Source organism: Notamacropus eugenii, chromosome 4 (assembly GCF_028372415.1).
Source record: "Notamacropus eugenii isolate mMacEug1 chromosome 4, mMacEug1.pri_v2, whole genome shotgun sequence".
In the NCBI taxonomy this organism is placed as follows: domain Eukaryota; kingdom Metazoa; phylum Chordata; class Mammalia; order Diprotodontia; family Macropodidae; genus Notamacropus; species Notamacropus eugenii.
This window is the reverse complement of record NC_092875.1, coordinates 36,202,005-36,219,063: the sequence shown is the minus strand read 5'-3', so window position 1 is coordinate 36,219,063 and position 17,059 is coordinate 36,202,005. Positions and strand designations below refer to the sequence as shown.

The 17,059-nt window shown below is 37.0% G+C and overlaps 1 protein-coding gene across 2 annotated transcripts in view; it reads left to right on the top strand.

The window, feature by feature from the left end:
• IFT81 (intraflagellar transport 81) overlaps nucleotides 1–17,059 on the top strand; it is a 78,659-nt gene that overhangs the window by 15,648 nt on the left and 45,952 nt on the right. For both annotated transcript variants that reach the window (XM_072600500.1, XM_072600499.1), the window contains exons 9-11: nucleotides 6,499–6,662; nucleotides 7,993–8,088; nucleotides 9,545–9,691. In XM_072600500.1, coding sequence (XP_072456601.1) covers nucleotides 6,499–6,662; nucleotides 7,993–8,088; nucleotides 9,545–9,691 — 407 coding nt within the window. The remainder of the gene's footprint in view (nucleotides 1–6,498; nucleotides 6,663–7,992; nucleotides 8,089–9,544; nucleotides 9,692–17,059) is intronic.

Here is a 17,059-nt window from a genome sequence, read left to right as displayed (position 1 = left end):
GTATAGGTCATAAGGGAAGAAAGAAGTACTTAATCTTTTAGTCTTTGGTATAACAGACAGATATAAGCATTATTTTCTCCATGGATTTCTGATGGTATTAAAATTTTGAGCTAAGTAATATAACTAGCTTTGTGTAGAGAAACTCATCACCAATAGAGTTAGGTTAATTCTGAGGTCACTTGGTGATGCTTTTTTGAGGGGAGAGCGTGGTGGCCACATCAACCCAGGAAAGAAAGAAGCCAAAGGGCCTCTTCCACTTCTGTACCATCAATAGCAGAGTGGCTTGAAAGGGGCAGAGGGTGCAAAGAACCAGTTGTAGACCATGCATGGACTGTAATGTACCCTAAATGTGAGATGTCCAGAGATCAAGAAGGAAACATATTGCTGGAGAACTGAATCATATTAATGCTGGTACTCCTGGTATAGACAAAACCAGATTGAAGGCAGTTGCAACTAGATGGAAAGACAGCTGGCAGAAACTTCTTTGGAGAGTTGGCAAGGGGGCTTTATTGTACACCCAAAGTGAACAAGAAACATTTCGTGAACTATTCTGGTCTTCAAGTATTAACGATACATATTGCAAAGAGACCACTATGAAAATAATTATGGCTTATGCACCAGCATTGATTGTTGAGGTTGAAAAAGAGGTAGAGACATTCTACAAGGAACTTGATAAGCTCTTCCAAATTAAATCAGCATGTATTCTCATACTTGACTTTAATGCAAAGGTAGGAAAAAATGAGTATGGTGAGAAATATTTGGAAAAGAAAGCATAGTTCAGGAAGAAGAAATGAGAAAGGCCAGAGACTTGGAGATTACACTGAAGACTCACATACTAATATCATGAACATTTTCAGAAGAGAGTTGGTAGGTGCAGGACATCATATAATACCATAAAATAGGACATAGAACACATAGTTATAGATGGGAAAAATTTTGTTATTGATATGGTAGTTATCAGCCACCTGTCAAGTCAGATTGTCAACTTAAACCTAAGTTCAGAATTATTAAAAAACAAGAAAAATAATCATGGCAAGGTATGGCATGTAATTGAAACAGTTCTCAAGTATTTAAACAAGTAATTGAAAATCATAAATGAGAAGTGGACAACAGAAATTACATTGTCACTAATTATATAATTTTATGCAGAAGTTTAACTAGTAGAAACTGTTTCCCCCAACAGGAAGAACAAAGGAGCCTAGAAAATGCCTTCATGAATATCTGACTTGCTTGCCATAAAGAGATAACTTTTAACAAAGGCAGGCCTGTTATTAGTCAACAAATACTTAGAATGTAAATGCATTTCAAAATATAGACTTGTTTGTGAAATCAAGCAAGGAAGGATGATGGACAATTTATGAGCAGTTTTGTGCCATAGTAGAGAGAAGCAGTGAAAGGTAACGCTTGTCGAGACGTCCATTTTAAGCAAAGTCATCCCAGTGTTATGGATGGAGGAAAACAAGCAAAAGAAAATGGAAAATAATTTGTTAAAAAAAAAAAAAGATTTTGTAAGAATTACAAAAAATTTGTAGAAAATAATTCTCCGTCAAGGATGGTGGTTGGACACTAACATTACTGTACTAGGTGTATTTATACAGTGAGATAGAAATGCTACTAAAGAGAACAAAGGCAAGAAAAGTAGCCATATTTAATCAACTGTAGTTAGAAGAGATCCATGTGAAAGTAACACAATTGTGACGGAATTAAAGGATCAATATATATGGTGACTGAAGGAAGGGAAGATATCAGTCTGATCTAATACTGAAAAAAAGGGTATAACATCTGACCCACATGGTTGCACTCTCATCTAAACAGAAAACTGCACTGAGAGTAATACATAAATCGAGGCCGTGTTTGATGAGGGTATAAATAGGGAATGAGAAGGTTTTTGTAAATGATATTCCATGATGCATCATATTTTTACCATTTTTCAGTTAACTGAGAATATAAGATCCCACTAATTGATAATGAAAAGCATAATTTAGTAGAACAAAATGCTTCCCTGTGAGCTGTTTTTCAACAAAATATCTCCAATACAACAAAATTACTCAAAATTCCTTGAAAGATATGAAAATAGAAATAACCTTGTTCAATAGCCCTCGGATCATAAACATGCAAAGCAAAAAGTAGAGATTTATGCTCCCCGAAGGTGTTCACTGTGATGAGGTAGATCCAGCACATAGATTCTAGATTGGAAGAGGGATTCCATGTGAACAGTGAGGTCCTCCAGATGCTCGTGATTGCAGATGACATCAAGCCCCCGAACATTGCAGAACTTCCTAGAAGAGGCCTGTAATCACTCAAAGGAGTCTGGCCTGATGAACCATGCAGGAAAGACCAAGAGGATAAAGCGTGAGTTTTGCCCAGATTATTAACATGAATTTTAAGGGACAAATTACAGTGCTTAAACATCAATACGTGTGTCTGCCACATAGTACAGAGCTGGACAGGAAGAGAGAAATCTGGGTTACCTCCAAGAAATTGGATTGCTCTTCTGATAGTCCCAAGCTTCCCATAGAAGTCAAGGCCCATTTCTTTTTAGAACAGCATTCTACTAGAGTTGCTGCATGGCAATGAGACCTGGTATACAACATTTTTTTAAAAATTAAAAATGAATATCCCACAGAAAGTCATGAGTAAGAGCAGACTACAGCAAGGAACTCCAGAGTACAACAGTAAAAGATGTCAAGGAATTGTATGACAAGCAAAGATGGGCTGATCACATGGTGAAGTCATTATTGTTCTGTGAAGTTTGGATTTCATCAGAGGGCTGCACTTGAGGACCTAGAGGGCCACATGTGGCGTCAAGGCCGCAGGTTCCCCACCTTTCAGCTAGGCTAAGATACAAGTTGGTCAGTTGTCTGTACTTCGACAGTTTGATGAGTCTGGGATTTGACTGATGTGTGTGCTCCTTACTCTGTTAGAAATTTGAGGCTTTCCACATCATCTCATCTTGTGTTGTTCTTACCACATCTTTCCATAAATCTTCTTAGAGCAGCACACTGCTTTTGTTGTTATTATTCAGCCTGTCAATCTGAATTTTGCTTGCCTAAAGCACAGGTCCAACCATATCACCCTCAAGCCCCCCAGTCCCCACTGGCTCCCTGTTACCCATAGGGTCAAATAGTAATTCCTTTGGCTGTCTTAACACAGTTCTTACCTCAAACTAGGCATTTAATAAACTTGTTGACTTGACTTGTTGTCTTGGCCTTTAAAGTTCACTACAAGTTGACTGTAATCTGCCTTTCCAGCTTCTTATATATTACTCTCCTCTGTGCATTCTGTGGTTACTCTCCGTTCCCCATGCTTGACATGCTCACTCTTTTCCCCTCTGCTTTTTAGAATTCTTGGATTTCTTCAAGATGTAAGTTACCTTCTGTAGCAGGCCTTTCCCAGGCTCCCCAAGTACTAGTGCCTAACTCTCTAAGGTTACTTTGTATCTGCTCTGTCTCTCTTGTCTCCTTCATTCAGATGGTAAGCTTCTTGAGGGCAGCAGTTCTTTTTTGCTAAGTTCTCTGTTATTGTTATTAGGTCTATAGATAGTTGCCTTTCCATTACACACTAGTCTCCTGCTTCCGAAGGTAAGGAGAGAAAAGGCCATTCCCTTTTCCTCGCTTCCCTTGGGAACAGGAAGGATGCCATTCTGTTACACCCATTCTTCTGCCTGGGAAGAGGAGAAAGCCATTTCATTATGTGCCAGTCTCCAGCCTTTGGGGTAAGAGGAAAATGCCCTTTCCTCGTGCCAACTCCCCTGCTTGGTCGAGAAGAAGAGAGATGCCCTCGTCTCTGGCGCCAGATCTGCTGGAAGGGAGATCTTAGCTCAGCTGTTCTTGCTACTAGTGTTTTTGGTGAACTACCATGGCAGACTGCTTCACTCTCCTCACTTTGTAGCACCTAGTTAGTTACACCCAACCTTCTATCCTCTTATTAACCTCTTGTCTTTTTCTTCCCCTAATTTATCTTTTACTCTTTATCTTACTCAAGAACTGTCTTTTCCTGAGTCCTTATATTCCTTTTCTTCCTTAAGTCTTTCTGATGAAGACCTTTCTCAGTTGTCCTCCTTCTCCTTCAACTTCTCAGGTCCTCTCAAATTTCCCCTTCCCAAATTCAATCTTCATAATTCCAAAGCTTTCCCATCATCTTCATAATTGTTTCTTCTTCCACACAATCTTCTTCATGTGTAGTATATATCAGTTAACTTTTAAAAGAAGGAAAACCTAGTAATGAAACATTCTAGATCAAAAAGATTTGATAGGAATGCTGCTTAGTTATTTTGTGACTTTCTATCTTCAGTTCTCCCTTAGTTCTTCTGCCAACAACCACCAAAAAAAAAAAAAAAAAGTCAGAAAACCTTAATGGAAAACATGAGGTTTGCTGTTAATATTGTTACATGGTTCAGAAAACATAACTAAAAATAATTTCAAGGCATTGAGCCAATTTTATTGTATAATTTACGTATGTAGATTAACTAAAACTGGAAACTCATTATTTTTTAAAAGCCAAATCAGAATTTGTAAGTGTGTAATGGAAAGATTTGAAATAAATTTCCAACAAGTATGCCCAAAGAACTGTAAAACTGTACATTTGCTTTGGCCCAACGATACCACTACTAGATCTGTATCCTGAAGAGATCAAAGGAAAAGGAAAAGAACCTATATATATATATACACACAAAAATATTTATGGCAGCTCTTTTGTGGTAGCAAAAGATCAAAATTGGGGAGTGGCTGAACAACTTGTATAAGATTGTGATGGAATACGATTTACTCAGTAATAAATGATGAACAGGATGGTTTCAGAAGAAAACATGGGAAGATTTATTTTATGAACCAATGCAAAGTGAAGTGAGCGGGAGAACATTGTACATGGGAACAATATTGTAAAGATGATCAGCTGTGATTCAAGGCGATTTCAAAGGATTCATGATGAAAAATACTCTCCAACTCCAAAGAGAGAACTGACGAACTCTTGAGTGCAGATTGAAGTGCAGTTTTTTCACTTTCTTTGTTTTTTTGCTTTTTATTTATTTTTGCAGCATGGCTAATATGGAAATATATTTTATATAAAAAAATAAGCTTCCATCTTAGCTCTTTAGCCTAAGAGTTTAAAATACAATTTTTTAGAAAAACATGTTTGTGTGTACCAAAGCAAAAAACTTAACAATGATGATCAATCAATACTAATACCCCTGACATTTACGTAGAATTTTTAGATTTCCATAGCACTTTACCTGGATTGTCTCACTCAGTCTCACTTTATAGAATGTTAGTAGCAGCCCAATTATGACTAAGACTTCAAAAGATAAAATATATTCAAACATTAAAAGCCTAGAACGAATTGCCAATGTAGCTGGTTTCATGTTTTAACTTGTTTTATATTTGCAGAGTCATATTACTGGTTTGAAATTGAGAAATTCCATGAGACTGTTACTGCCATTTTTGAAATAGTGATGATTTTGTAGTTAGGCACAAACTTGACTATTTCACTCCCTGTTGAAGAGGAAGCTCCAGTGACTCCTAGTTCCCCCTAGAAAAAAACACAAACTCGTCTCTGATATTTAAAGCCCTTTGCAGTCTGGCTCCTACCTACCTTTCCAGGCTTATAAGACAGTTGTGGCCTTCATGTACTTTCTTGTTCCTTATTTATATCCCCTCTCCAAATCTGTGCCTTTGCCCAGGCTGTCCCCCCAACCTAGAATGTTGTCTGTTTGCCCTCTAACTTCCTTCCAGGCCCAGCTCACCATCATCTCTCACACAACACCTATCCAGGATCTCCTTCCTCTTATCCCATCCCTGGCTGTAAAAATTATGTTGTACTTTCTTCCACATGTCCGTGTTGTTTCCTACCACTAGAATGTAAGTTCCTGCAGGCAGGAACCATTGTAGATTTCTTTTTGATCCCTAGTACCTAGCATGCTATAGCACATAGTAACAGGTCTTTAATAAATGCTTGGTGAAGGTATGAATGAGTAAAAATGTAGCTTGCTTGTATTTTTTTGCATCATTTAGAATGTAAACTAAGAATCTATGACTTGTCTTTGTGGGGCTGACTTTATAACTCTAAAAAGAGTGCCTAAAACTTGAATAAACTTGTAAAACAGGAATAGAAGTATTCTTGACCAGAGGTCAGACTATTATCCAAGAATTCCATTTGTTTATTTGTATCTACCCTGGAACCAGCAGAGAGACAGTTTTCTCCTTTTCTGACTTAGAATTTTTTTAAAAAACAGTGGAGCCAAAAAGAATGAGCCAGATAGAGAGTGTATGTTATTTTAAGTTTGTAATTTCTTCCAGAAAACTTTCTTGTTCAGTTGTAATTATCATCATCATAATGATCATCAAAAGCACTTGTGTACTTGGTTATAGCCTGTGCTGAATGATTGAGACATAATCAGGATTCTCTAGGGCTTCCTGTCTGAGGGGGAGGACCTGGAGTACATCTTTGTACCCTCTGCATTGTCAGCTGAATTACCCATTAATTTACTTTAATGTTTTTAAGGTTTAATGAAGAGACTTGAAGAGGAGATAAAGTTTAATTCATATATGGTATCTGAGAAATTTCCCAAAGAATTGGATAATAAGAAAAAAGAAATGCATTTCTTACAGAAAGTAGTTTCAGAGCCAGCTATGGGACATTCTGATCTCCTTGAACTTGAAGCCAAGGTATTGCGGAACAAATCATTTATTTTTACTCCCTATCCCATCCCATCCCCTCCAAAATCATATCCTGCCTGCATTTATTTTAGAAGTTTGTTTTATAAAGTCTCCTAGTCTCAATTCTTGAAATTAGGATCTATAAATTTTAGCAAGAATGACAACTTCCTGTATAGGTAATTGGGAAATGTGGAGTAGTCATTTGATTTGTGCTTTTGTGTTATGAAAATGATTGTGAAAATGAGGAAGTAATTTATTTTTACATGAGAAAAGATCTTAATTTATGCATATGTATTGTATCAGATTTTGTATTATAATAGTCATAAAGTGCAAAAATAATATGTTCAGTCATCTTTCATTTACATTTTCATTTCAAATGGCAATGTCAAAGCTAACTACCCCTACAGAGTTCATCTATTCGATTAGTCTTTTATGCCAGATACTGCATTACTAAAATTTAAAACTGTAACTCTTGATGAAATCCTTGATCATATTAGGATTTGGGGTTCTTAAGTAAAAAATATTAATCAGATCCAATTTTTAAATGATCAGTTGTATTGAAAGGCAATTTTAACTGATGATTTGCTATTCCAATACTTCACGACTAAATACCTTCTAAAAAGAAACAGTCATAAAAAGGCATACTTATGAGCCACTGAAGATAATATATTTCTGTTCCATTCATCCTTTTAACTGACTGCAATTGATGAACCATCTAAGACAGATTTGAAAAACCTTGATTTATTCAAGGTATAGCTAAGCCATTATCATATGCTATTTAGTACTTGTGAAAGCTTTTAATATCTGGACCCTGGATTTCATCAGCTTTAGTTTTCAAAGTTTGGGCACTTTTAGATTTTTAAAACATACATGTGTTTGTGTAAAATATATATATGTGTGTGTGTGTGTGTGTGTGTGTGTGTGTGTGTACCGGTTTTTTCACTAAAGATCTATAAAATCATCTTTTTATGAAATATAAGTTATAGAAATTTCATAGAAATACACTGAATTGCAAATTCAGTGTGATACAGTATGGAACAATACAATAAGTAAATGAAACTATGTTGGAATTAAAGTACTCATTTACCAAATACCCTGGAGTATGTTAAAAGGCATTTTCTACAGATAGCACACCACTTTTTCCATTTAGGAAGGAGTTCCTCCTATTCAATCATTAACAGTATTGCTTCTTGTGTATGTGGATACTGCTAAGAGCTATAGAGTCAAGGAATAGTTTGGTCTGATCATATTTGCTTTGTGTAGTCAAATGGATTCCCAGCCCAGGGAAGCACAGGAAATTCTTAATATGTGTTTTTTTTAAACCTTGGACTTGTTTCAGATAAATGAAGTGAATACCCAGATCAATCAGCTCATTGAGAAGAAAATGATGAGAAATGAGCCAATTGAAGGCAAACTTTCATTGTACAGGCAACAGGTAAGGAGGTTTCCAGCTGTTCTTTGTGGTGCATTTAGAGTTGTAATCCTATCACAGAGCTGCCTTTAAAAAACTCTGGAATGTGCTATCTACAGGTTTCAAGTGAGCAGGAAATAAAGAACAAATGTTCTTTTTCAGTACTAATCCACAGATAAGAATTTGTAAAAAAAAAAAAAAAAAAAGCTACAAAAGGTTTATGTTCAAGTATGAAACTGAATATATTTCCTGATAATGACTAGTTTCCTTAGAGTCTGCCTTCTGTAAAATTGTTTTTCTGCTTCTCTGCTTCTTTCTGTGAACATGAAGTTTTATTACATTTTTCATGAAGATTCCCTTGGGCCTTAAAGTTTTCTAATATGTACAGAATTAAAAAGTATCATAACTTTTCTAGTTAAAGCTTCTTTGTGTTTGTATGCATAAATAAATGAGGGTATAGTGTTCAAAACTCTTTATTTTAGCAACAGCTATTAGATTGTTCCCCACTGAAGTCCTTCTCTGATGCCTCATTGTGACTTTGGTTCCTGAAGGCCATGCTTGTAAAACACAAAGCCTGCAAGTCATGGATTGTCTTCTGGAGGATCCCTTGGCTGATTGGGAAAGGCTTATCGTTTATTTGGTTAAAGAATGATGGATCTTTCAGCTGTAGTAATTTACAAGCCTGGATACTAAGTTGTATGTTGTCTGGGTCAGTGGAGAAAAGACTCAGACAAAATCATGGATCCTTGATGTATTAGATTATGTGGTAGATTGGGTTTTGATCAAGTGCTTTTGGCAAATGTGCTGCCTCATAGCTAACTAGAAAGAGCACAGGTGCCTCCTCTGGGTGGAGAACATTTCATAGCCTTGGATTTTTGTTTTGTTTGCCACATCTAAGCTACCAAATAAATCCCTCTGGGGACCTTGCAGCATTTTCTGAAAAACTTGTACAAGAATCCTGGCTGTTATTGAATATTTTCAAAGAACTATGTGCACCATTCTATATATAGATAGTTTGCCAGATAGTTTGACCTAGGATCCGTGGCTCATTTGGAGAAGTCTCACAATAGTTTCTAGCCAGTGAAAGTGGACAGTTATGGGTACAAGCAGAAAATAACCTAGTAGAAACCTTGTCTAAATACAGTCAATCAATGGAATAGGTTTGGAAACCTGTATTTGGATTGTTAGAATTTCACCAAATAAAATAGATACTTGACAACATATTTCAATGTACTTGCCTTCTTAATTAAGTGTATGTTATTTAGGTCAATATTTAATTTCTTGGTGTGCTCTGATTTAAAGAACTAACAACGTGTGAAGCCATTGAGAATAAGCCCAGTATTGTTATTTATCAGATTATCCACAAAGTGACTTATTTTCATATGGATAATTGAATTGATTTCATTATCTAATTTTATTAGTAACAATACCCAGTTTTGTTGGAGCAATGACATTAATATACAATACAATAAACACACAGGCATCGATAATTTCTCGTAAAAAAGAAGCCAAAGCTGAGGAACTTCAGGAAGCCAAGGAGAAGTTGTCCAACCTGGAGCGGGAAGTGTCGATGAAGGCAACTCAGACCCGTGAGTTTGATGGGACTGAAGTTCTGAAAGGAGATGAGGTAAATACAAGGATCTGCACTGTTCCCGGTCAGAGCTTTTAATGTTCTTGCCCTTCTAAGTTTGAATTAACCTAAAATGCAGTAGAGTGTTGTTTAGAATTCTAAGTATAGTTTACATTCTAACTAAAGTGAAAATGTTTTCACGCTGTTAATGAGGTTTCCTTGATATAAAAGTAACATTCAGAAATTTTCAAATTAATTGTTTTTAAATGGTATAGTCTGGTGTTTTTATTTTAAAACCAAATTATCTTTACTATTGAGTTTATTTGTAACCTGACAAATCAAAAATGTCCAAAATGAAGCAAAGTAAGTGGGTATCAGTCAATAAATGTATAATTGTAGATAAGTCTATAGGATTGGCCAAGACAATGTGGTACATATAGTGGTTAAAAACACGAGACTGTTGTCAGGAGTCAGAAGACCTGAGTTTTAGTCATGTCTGTACAGTCACTTATTATCTGTGTGACCTTGGGGAAGTCGCTTAATCTCGCTGTACATTAGCTTCTTCATCTGTAAAATGAGGGTATTGAACAAAAATGATAATTAAGTTCTATGACCTTAAATTGGTCAAAAAAAATTTTACCAAGAGGTTCTATCCCAACAATTCTTGGCCATTGGAACCAACTGTTAAAATAATCATCTAACTAATGAAAATAAAATAATGCCTTACATTTTGGTAGAACTTTTAAAATTTTTAATTGTTTTCACATTTTCTCTTCATAATTATCCAGTTATGTTGACCAAATTATGTTTCCACCTTTACAAAAAATGAAGCAGAGAATTTAGCTGATTTGCCCAAGTTGACAAAGTGATTTAGTAGCAATGATGCAAATAGAAACTCTCCTATCACTCAGCTTATTGTTTTTTCTCATATTATTAGAATTCTAGTCATAGAAATTCTACAAATGCAGATGGTATCCATATTTAAGTATCACAAAAATTCTCAGTGCTTATGTGCTACCTGAATTAACACCTTTGGGTTTTCATCAGTCAATCAAGAATTAGTGCCTACTATATATTAGGTACTGTACTATGCTGTACAGTTAGGATACAAATAAAAAAATTAAAGTCTCCTCTCACAAGGAGCCTATATTCTACAGGTAGGAAATATGTAGGCATAAAAGAATACAGAGTATACACAAAGTAAATGCAGAATAATTTCTATGGACAGGGCATTAGCTGTTGGGGATTAGGAAAAGCTCACATAAGAGGGATTCTTGAGCTGAGATTTGAAGAAAGCTCAGGATTCTCAGAGGCTGAGGTGAGGAAGGAGAGCAGTCCTGGGACAAGAATCAGCCTGCGCAGAGGTAAGAACATCAAGAAAGCCAGTTTGGTTACCATGTACTAGGCACCGTGCTAAGTCCTGGGGCTACAAAGACCAAAGTCAGACAGTTCTTACCCTCAAGGTGTTTATGGTAGGACAAGACTGCAGGTGCATATACAAGGAATTCTCAAAGTTGAAGTGCACTACAACTGCACCAAGACTTTTGGGACGGCCTGCATAAGTGTATGTAGAATATATGTACAGAATGGATGCCTAGTAGTTGGGAAAATCAGGAAAGGCTTCAGGCAGAAGATAGCACTTGAACTGAGTTTTGAAGGAAACCCAGGGATTCCAGGAGGCAGCGGGAAGGAGAAGAGAACTCCAGAATGAAGGGCAGCCAGAGCAAAGGCCAGAGAGGGAAACAAAGCCTCATATATGGGGAAGGTGGAGAGGCCAGTGTTGCTGAACTGTCGAGTATGTGGTGTGTAAGAATGCTGAAAGTGAAGGAAGAGGCTCTGTGGTGAAGACAGAAAATCACTGAAGCTTTTCTTTTTTTTTTTCATTTTTTAAATTATGAACTGGATAATCATCAATCATGAACATTCATATATATGTATTGTATAAATACATGCATACACACATACATATATATGTATCAAAAGAATAGAAAAAGAAGGTTGCATATAAAACCATCCAGTTTGGATTGTTCTTGTTTTTTAGTATAAATGATAACGTTATAGTCCTCACGCTGTCCTTCTTGTCTGTGTCCTGTTCTAGACTTCTTAATGCTCCCTTCCATATGTTTATTTGTTTTATGGATCATCTTTTGGAGGGGCATCAATGTCACTCCTCCCACTACTTTCAATAGATTACCCCTTCCCTCAGTAAAAGTCATTCCTTGTAACAACTCAGTTTAATCAAACAAAAGAGATTTGCATCGTATTGGCCTTGTGTGAAATTGTAGGTCTCAGTCTGTCTTTATGGTCTATCCCCTCTCCTTCAAGAGGGGACTTGTGCTTCTTTATCTGTCAGTTGGAGTTCAGCTGCCTCTTCATGCTTTCATTTCCTGTATTATATCCACGGGGTATATTAACATTCTCTTTGTTTCATTCTGTATTAATTTATAAAAAGGCTTCTCATGTTCCTCCAGATTTCTTATATTTGTTGTTTCATATGCCGTAGTATAATACATTACATTACATTACATTACATTAACACAACTTGTTTAGTCATTTGCCAGTTGAAGGGCATTTACTTTCCCCACCAAAAAAAGAAGTGACAGTGATGAAAAAAGTCCTGCTATGATGCTTTGGTATATATGGAACTTTTCTTATAGCTTTGACCTTCTTGGACTATGTGCCCACCATAGGGATTGATGGGTCAGAGAGTAACTTTTCTCAAGTCATTCAGACAGTTGGACCGATCCATGACTCCATCAGTGGTTTACTAAGTGTGTCCTCTTAATGGCTGCTAACATTTATGTAGTACTTACTACGTGCTGGGCACTTTACTAAGCACTTTACAATTATTGATCCTTATAACAACCCTGGGAGAGAGGTACTATCATTATCCCCATTTTACAAATGAGGAAACTGAAGTGACAGAGGTTATGTGGCTTACCCAGGGTCACTTGCCCAGCTAATAAGTGTGTGAGGCTGAACTCAGCTCTTCCTGACTCCCGGTCCAGTGCTCTATCCATTACGCCACATAGTTGTCTCATTAACAACAAATGTGTATTGAGCACTCATTTTGAATTTTGAATACTGTTTTGGATAGCCTTAGATTTTGAGATTGAAGGAAAGAAAGATAAGGGAGTGTTTTTATGGATGCCCTTTCTTTCTTGGTAAATTAGGATGTGAGCCCATTTACTAAGATTGAGTTAGAAAACTGACAATGAAGTCACTTTGTGTAGTCAGTACAGGGAGTCATCAAAAAATAAATTGCCAAACCCATAGTGAGGCCCCGCACTGAAGATAGACAGCATCACTTTATAATGGACTAAATCAACCTGGTTTTGTTATTGTATTTTACTTCATTTCATTTTATTTCATTTTACTTTTTGGCCATGAATAGAAGTCTGTAAGTGGGAGTTAAAAATGCAGGCAGGAGGGATTACCAGGTCTGGGAATTGTCAAAGCAATGAGGAAAGTTATTTTGGCAAGATATTTTACAGCTGTAGGAAACTCATTAAAATAACTAGTCATGGGGTACATCAGGTCAGTAAGGCAATGGGGGATGGAAAAGGAAGACGTTTGGAGCAGATCAAAAGTATAGCAGATTATAGTCAGGAGGACTTTGAGATTTTGAAGGTATGGAGTGAGTGATCAGGTTCAGTTATGTCAGTGGATGTTTGAAGTGCAATGGACAGAGGTCATTGGAATTAAAGAGATGAAGAATATGAAGCAAGAATGTTAAAAGAATTATAATGATGAATATCAAAATTAATGAGAATGAAGAGATGAAGAGGAAGATTTTGAACCAAGAATCGAATCTTTGAAGTCATCAAAACCTCGATTTTTTTGCTTTGAAGATATTGAAGTTGGCAACATGCCATGACTGTTTCAAGACCAAATCAATTGCCATTTTTCTCTGTAGTGCTGCTAATTGTGGTCCTTCATCTTGCCTTTTGATGTATCAAAGGAGTAGTATCCAATGGGTGTAAGAAGAAAATACTTGCTTGGAATATTTCCCTTTGGCTTTTAGCATCAATGCCATTTTTCCTGATGCTAAGAGAATATTTTTCATGATGTCTGGAAGCTGACAGCCTGTGCTCTATGACAGCTCTACTGTCATGGGGGGGGGGGGGGGGCGGCAAGGGGAGAATGATTAATTACCCTAAAGAGATTCTGCCATCTACTAACAGTTTGCTCTTTTCCCACACCCAAAAAAGTGCTGCACAGCAGTGGAGTGTAATTCATAGGCACTGTGCATGTATGAGGATCATGTTTGACACAGTACTTATAATTCAGTAAAATGAGACCATCTGCTGATGCTATAAGGCTTTTCTTTGTACTAGAAAAGGAGCTTTAAGCCAAGATATTCTATGTTATTTTTGAAAATGCATGGTAAATAGAAGTCCCTTAAGACTGGAAAAGACGTCTCTGATTATTATGGTAGGCAGAGTTGATTTTCATAGAATATCTAGACAGTTATTAGAACAAACCATCCAATAATCATTTGACAGTTAACTAAGAGAACAGAAAGTACTAGGGAGCAGTCAGTGTGATTTTGTGAAGAGCAAATTATGATATGCCAATTTTACTTCCTACTTTGATAAGGTGATAGGTCATGAGGAAAATATGTGGGAAGCAAAATATGTATTATGTAATGTATGATTTTCAGGAAAGTTTCTGATCTTCTCATAGTTTCAACTACAACTGGGAAGTATGTTCTATGCCACTCTTCTTAGAGTTCTTATAGTTGGCTAATAAGTGGCCTAGTGAGTGTCAGCATGTGATTGATGTCCCACAGGGGTCAGTGCTGAATTTTTACCACAGAAGACCCTGCCTTTTCTTAAGAAGATGTAACTATCAGGCTACCATGAAAAAGCTCACAGCCAGTGTGTGTGTATGATGTGAATCATTTCACAAATTGGATGGAAAATAAGGTACAGGGAATGAAAGAGTGAGGTCTAATCTTAAAAGACTAAGAATGGGGCATTTTGAATTTGGCAAAAAGAGAATCATTAGTAACCTTAAGCAGACTTAGGGGAGACATGACACCTGGCTTCAAGTATTTGAAGGATTAGCCCTATTCTGCTTGACCCTAGAGGACATAATTAGGCACAACTACTCCTCCCCTTCCACCTCACTTCCCCCCCACTCCAGGTCATGAAGCAGAAGGGTGATTACTTGTTAGGTACGTAGCAGGGACTCTGGCCTCTGAGGTCTCTCCACTTCTGATGGAAACCAGAGGAATGAAAGAAACTATACAGTAGATAGAAAATGTCGCACTAACTAGGAGATCTGTTAACTTGGCCCCATTTACTGTCTCTTTCTATTTGGGGGTTTCAAAACCAAAACTAAAACAACTGTATAATTCCTCCTAAGTACTTTATCTACAATTAATATACATTGTCACCAACTCAGTGGGAGTACACATTACTTATGTGCTAGCTTAACAGCTAGACTTCCTATGGACCCAGTTAACTTAGAGAAAGAGATCTTTTTCTTTTCAATCATGTTATTGTGAAATAAAAATTATAATTCTTACCCAAATACTCAAGTGGATCTCAGATATTATCAATATGGGAGTTCCCTCCCGTGATGTAAATCATAACTCATAAAGTCTTGACAGAGGATCTCTCTGTGCTTGAGGTCTCCCTCACTTCTTCATGACATTGTGAGGGCACAGGTGCCATCCCACCTGTTATCCCTCATTATTGCATTTGACCAAACCATTTTCCCTTCCTAGCATATAAAGCCTTGATTATATATTTTATTCTTGTTCTTCTTCAAAGTTCCATTTTGATTATAGATTTCAGCTGGCTTGTATCTACCATGCATCTCTCCATTGCCCTCTGTGTGATACTTTTCATCGAAAATTTGGAGTCATTAAAGGAGCTTTGCAATTTCCCAATCCAATCTGCTCTCCCATTCAGTTCTCTACCCAACTCCTTGTTCATCTGCACTGCCTGCACTCAACATACATACTTCTGGATAAGTTCCATAGGGTATCCATCCAAATGCTTATTGAAATCTGGACAATAGATATTCTTCATCTGCTTGGTCTTTCCTATATGGATGGATGGATGCACCAATCTCCTTTGAGTGATTATAGATCTCTTCCAGGAGCCCCTGCATGTTCTGGGGCTTGATGCAGTTAGCACAACGTCATCTGCAAACAGAAGCATCTGGAGAACTTGACTATCTACAGGGACTCTGCTGGATCTCTTCCATCCTCTCTCGTAGCACAGTGCCTGGCACATAGTAGGCAGTTTATTAAGTGTTTATTGACCAACAGTTACAACAACGAGTAACTTTGACAGACATCTGTCTCCCTGTTTTATGCCTCAGCTGGTATTTATTATTAAAAAGTCATTAAGCAGGGTTATTTGTTATTTATTCCAAGGAATCCTGAATGACTTTGACATATGGATATGAAACAGCTTGTTATACCCTCACCGAGAGTGTCCCTGATTCACACCTATAGATGATTCTCATTAAGATTTTGTGTAGGTAAAAAAGTCAGCAAGGGGGTCAGTCGCTGTTGGAGCTTTTTCCCCACTCTTTTGTATCTGTTCTCTCCTTTGGGTACCTGGTGTATCCATCCTCTCCAGACTGCCTTGCTCCCAGCACGGATGCCAGCATCAGTGCACCTCCTGCTCTGTTCTCTTCAGTGGCATCGCTTCCCCTTCTAGACGTGCTCCTGAGACGGTCATCCTAGGGTCTGCAAGTGTTACTCTGCTGTCCTTGATGGAAATGAGCTTTGTTAAAGAGATTTTCCTTCATCTCTTCTGTTTTTCTTGCTTGTAGTTCTGCCATTTTTAATCCTTTAATGCATTTGCAGTGGCTTTGCTTAGTTGGATATCTTGCCAAGCTTTCTTTAAACCTGTTTTGCCCTCCATTACTTCTCTCTGCTTAATGAGACTGCTCGTAATCATCCATCATCCTTCTTCTTAAGATTTTACAAATGAGCTTATATTCTATCCCAGCGTTGCCTTTGGCATCATCTCTCTCTGTTTGACAAGTAAGCCTGATATTTGCTGACGGAGCCACTTTGGGGGCTCTTTTGTTAATTTGCATTGGTTAAACTGCTGGTAAAATTATTGATATTGATGTCATTTCTGTTGTTCATAACTCATTTCTGATTTTCAACTTCAAGTTTAAGTAGTTCAGGGATAAGTTGTTTTTCACTTGTACACCATATCTTTTTCTTATTTTATAAAAAAACTAATTCTGACCTTCGCTTTGATGAGTTGATAGTCTAACGGTACATTAACAGCTGACTCAAAGATAATTCCTGCATTAGTAAGTCTTTCCTCTGTCTTTTAATATATAATCTGTTTATTCTCTGTTCTATTACTTAATATTTGTCATGTACCATACCACCAATTCTTTTCTTAATGGAAATATTTATGATATAGAAGCATACAGCTTTTGTAT